Source organism: Salmo salar, chromosome ssa03 (assembly GCF_905237065.1).
Source record: "Salmo salar chromosome ssa03, Ssal_v3.1, whole genome shotgun sequence".
Taxonomy (NCBI): Eukaryota; Metazoa; Chordata; class Actinopteri; order Salmoniformes; family Salmonidae; genus Salmo; species Salmo salar.
The window spans coordinates 64198613-64202947 of NC_059444.1; the positions used below are offsets into that span (position 1 = coordinate 64198613).

The 4335-nt window shown below is 43.6% G+C and overlaps 1 protein-coding gene across 1 annotated transcript; it reads left to right on the forward strand.

Moving 5' to 3' along the window:
- The first annotated feature begins 3210 nt into the window (after positions 1–3210).
- On the forward strand, positions 3211–4104 carry LOC106601061 (hemoglobin embryonic subunit alpha-like). Its single transcript, XM_014192972.2, has 3 exons — positions 3211–3366; positions 3471–3678; positions 3876–4104. The coding sequence occupies exons 1-3, from the start codon at positions 3242–3244 to the stop codon at positions 4002–4004; spliced, it is 462 nt and encodes a 153-aa protein (XP_014048447.2). The 5' UTR covers positions 3211–3241; the 3' UTR covers positions 4005–4104.
- The last annotated feature ends 231 nt before the right edge of the window (positions 4105–4335 follow it).

Here is a 4335-nt window from a genome sequence, read left to right on the forward strand (position 1 = left end):
TAATGCTTTTCCAACAGTCTTGAAGGAGTTCTCACATATGCTGAGCACTTGTTGGCTGCTTTTCCTTCACTCTGCCATCCAACTCATCCCAAACCATCTCAATTGATTTGAGGTTGGGTGATTGTGGAGGCCAAGTCATCTGATGCAGCACTCCATCACTCTCCTTCTTGGACAAATAGCCCTTACACAGCCTGAAGGTGTGTTGGGTCATTGTTCTGTTGAAAAACAAATGATAGTCCCACTAAGCGCAAACTAGATGGGATGGAGTAACGCTGCAGAATGCTGTGGTAGCCATGCTGGATAAGTGTGCCTTGAATTCTAAATAAATCACTGACATTGTCACCAGCAAAGCACACCCAAACCATCACACCTCATTTTTTACATTTTACATTTTAGTCATTTAGCAGACGCTCTTATCCAGAGTGACTTACAGTAGTGAATGCATACATTTCATTTCATACATTTTTTTTCTTCTTTTTTTCCTGTGCTGGCCCCCCGTGGGAATTGAACCCACAACCCTGGCGTTGCAAACACCATGCTCTACCAACTGAGCTACAGGGAAATGCTAACCTCCTCCTCCATACTTCATGGTGGGAACCACGTCTCACAAAGACATGGAGGTTGGAACCAAAAATCTACAATTTTGACTCATCAGACCAAAGGACAGATTTCCACGGTCTAATGTCCATTACTCTGTTTCTTGGCCCACTCATGTCTCTTCTTCTTATTAGTGTCCTTAATACGTAGTGGTTTCCTTGCAGCAATTCAACCATGAAGGCCTGATTCATGCAGTGTCCTCAGGAACAGTTCATGTTGAGATGTCTGTTGATTTGTTTAACACTTTTTTGGTTACTACATGATTCATTCGTGTTATTTCATAGTTTTGATGTCTTTACCATTATTCTACAACTGTCACGCCCTGATCTGTCTCACCTGTTCTTGTGATTGTCTCCACCACCTCCAGGTGTCGCTTATTTTCCCCAGTGTATTTATCCATGTGTTTCCTGTCTCGCTGTGACAGTTCGTCTTGTATGTTTTCAAGTCAACCAGCGTGTTTTTCCCGTGCTCCTGTTTTCTATTCTCTTTTTCTAGTCTCCCAGGTTTTGACCCTTGCTTGTTTTTCTGGACTCCGTACCCGCCAGCCTGACCCTTCTGCCTGCCCTGACATCGAGCCTGTCTGACCCTTCTGTCTGACCTGACATCGAGCCTGTCTGACCCTTCTGCCTGCCCTGACATCGAGCCTGTCTGACCCTTCTGCCTGCCCTGACATCGAGCCTGTCTGACCCTTCTGCCTGCCCTGACATCGAGCCTGTCTGACCCTTCTGCCTGTCCTGACATCGAGCCTGTCTGACCCTTCTGCCTGCCCTGACATCGAGCCTGTCTGACCCTTCTGCCTGCCCTGACATCGAGCCTGTCTGACCCTTCTGCCTGCCCTGACATCGAGCCTGTCTGACCCTTCTGCCTGCCCTGACATCGAGCCTGTCTGACCCTTCTGCCTGCCCTGACATCGAGCCTGTCTGACCCTTCTGCCTGTCCTGACATCGAGCCTGTCTGACCCTCTGTACCTCCTGGACTCTGATCTGGTTTTGACCTTTTGCCTGTCCACGACCATTCTCTTGCCTACTCCTTTTGGATTATAAATAAACTACAAAGACTCTAACCATCTGCCTCCTGTGTCTGCATCGGGGTGTCGCCTTGTGCCCTTATAACAACGTACAAAATAGGAGAAAATAAAGAAAAACCCTGGAATGAGTAAGTGTGTCCATACTTTTGACTGGTACTGTAGCTGAACGTTGGCATTCAAAATGGGTTTGAAGAGCAACGTGCTTAATGTTCGGAAAAGCACCTGAATTACGCAACGGCACTATTTAAACAAGACGACCCAAGAGGACTTTAACATTATTATAACATCATTACAACACATTAGGAAGTGTGTAGCGTTATCATTAGGCATGGTGCTGGAGCCATGCAAATCCTATCAGTAGGCCTGTAATGTTTTCAATACAAATGCAGATATAGGCTATTTTACTAGTTACATTTGGTGACGAAATAGGCTAATCGCGTTATGCTATGGGATAGGAAATAAAAAGGGTAAAAAATATTGGGAACATGACAATCATTGGCTCACCTTTCCTCGTTATCTCTCTGGTCGAGAGAAGTGGAGGTGCCGAGGTCAGAGTAGCCTTCACAGTAGTTTCACCAGTGCCACCCTTTCAAAAGCAAGTGAGATATACTTCAATTATACATGTATCATGCTTACCCAAACAATCAATATTATTCTTGACAAAACGTATGACTCCGATTTTGTCCACGCACCTAACAAATGGTGACATGCTCTCTATAAGCTGCTACTGTAACATCAGACTAGATATTGGTGAACAAAGCCTATGCCGGATATACCCTCATGCAAAGCACACACATATGCATTTACCTATTTTTAGGGAAATCTGAGTGACATCGCACGACGTGGTAAGGACTATAGAGATTCAGCAGCATGTGACTTGAACGACAGACCTGGCCTAACCGTAACTATTCACCTACTGAGAAAATGTATATCAATCAACCTTCAACACACCTTACCGGAAGGGGGTGCTGTGTCATTGTTGCCTTGCTGTTGCAGAGATAAGAACGCAATCTTGGCACTCAACCTTTGCCAAAGAGATGTCCATTATCATTTGTTTGGTACCACCCTTGACAAAACAGGGTCAGATTAATAAGAAGTACCTTCTGTACATTTTGGTCATTGGAGTAGGTCTATTTACTGAATGAATTAATTAATGTATTATCCAATTATTTAATTAATGATTACATAAACGAATTAATCAATGAATGAGTCAATAAAACAAATGAACGCCTAAATAGCCAAAATAATAGCAATCAGACATATTCCAAAGACCATTCCTTGTGCATAAAACGTCCAGCTTACAGTATTCATTATATTAGAAGAAGCATGAAAGACAGTGTTGCATCATGCATAATGTAGCCTTTAGATTCATGACAGTTTGAAGCATGATTGTTCCGTTTTCCAGCACTATCTTCATGACACTTACACATACTGTATATCCGTGCGTAAAGGGTAACATTTGTGATTGATCATAATGAAATAGCAATCTATTGATGGTACATAACGAATGGTTATCACCAAACTCTACATTGTGTACGTCCAATGACTTCCAGTTGAAGGTGGAGCTAAGCCAAAGAGATCTTTAGAGACCGTATAAATACTCCCAGTGCCCCTCTTATGGTATCTTGTGTCATAGAAACCGTTAGAATGAGTCTCACAGCCAAGGACAAACAGATCGTGACAGCCTTTTTTGGAAAGGTGGCTGGCAAAGCAGAGGACATCGGAAATGAGGCTCTCTCTAGGTAACGACATCTTTATATATTGAACAGATTGTTTTGTAACAGAGTTATGCGGTACATTTACGCACGTTAAATCATAATACATAATCACATGTTTTTATTTCCAGGACCCTGGTGGTGTACCCCCAGACCAAGACCTACTTCTCCCACTGGACGGACCTGAGCCCCGGCTCTGCACCAGTCAAGAAGCACGGTCTGACCGTCATGGGAGGCGTCCTGGATGCCGTGACCAAGATCGACGACCTGGCCAGTGGTCTTCTGACCCTCAGCGAGCTTCACGCCTTCACGCTGCGTGTGGATCCCGCCAACTTCAAGGTGACAAAATAACTCACTGAATCAGTAAAACGATTCACCCTTTCTCAAAATATCACAGCGGCAACCGTGTCCAAATTTGAGTCCTATGTATGTATTTTGTGAAGGTTCCAATTGAATCTTCAGAAACACTATATTTCGCATATGGACTAGGCCTAAAACGCTTGATAATAATAACTCTATTCCCTCTACATCTACAGATCATCAACCACAACATCCTGGTGGTGCTGGCCATGATGTTCCCTGACGACTTTACCCCTGAGGTGCACTTGTCTGTGGACAAGTTCCTCGCCAAGTTGGCCCTGGCGCTTTCTGAGAAGTATCGTTAAAAGGCGAGAAAATAAATCCTCTCGGTTTTCTGTGTTGATCATACATTTGCACGTGTTGTATGATATGAATCATGGAATAAAAATACCCCCATCAACTGTTTATCGTGATCGTTTTTATTTAAAGGGACAGCGGATTTTGCAATGTAAACAATTGTGTGGCGAAAACAGCCAGGCTTAGCATTATGCATGAATTAAACATGACACAAAGGAACAGGGTTGGAGAGCCCTGAGAGCCCTGTTATGTGCCTTTTATGCTCATTCGTTAATGATCATTATTTATTACCATTTGTAAAATTATTTAAGTGGCGTTGGTGGAAATGTGGACAGTTTA

Excerpts from the sequence above, each read along its gene's own strand:
- LOC106601061 (XM_014192972.2), top strand. The coding sequence starts at position 3,242 with ATGGTATCTTGTGTCATAGAAACCGTTAGAATGAGTCTCACAGCCAAG. Across the intron at positions 3,367-3,470 it reads GGAAATGAGGCTCTCTCTAG|GACCCTGGTGGTGTACCCCC; the intron begins GTAACGACATCT and ends TTTTATTTCCAG. Across the intron at positions 3,679-3,875 it reads TGGATCCCGCCAACTTCAAG|ATCATCAACCACAACATCCT; the intron begins GTGACAAAATAA and ends CTACATCTACAG.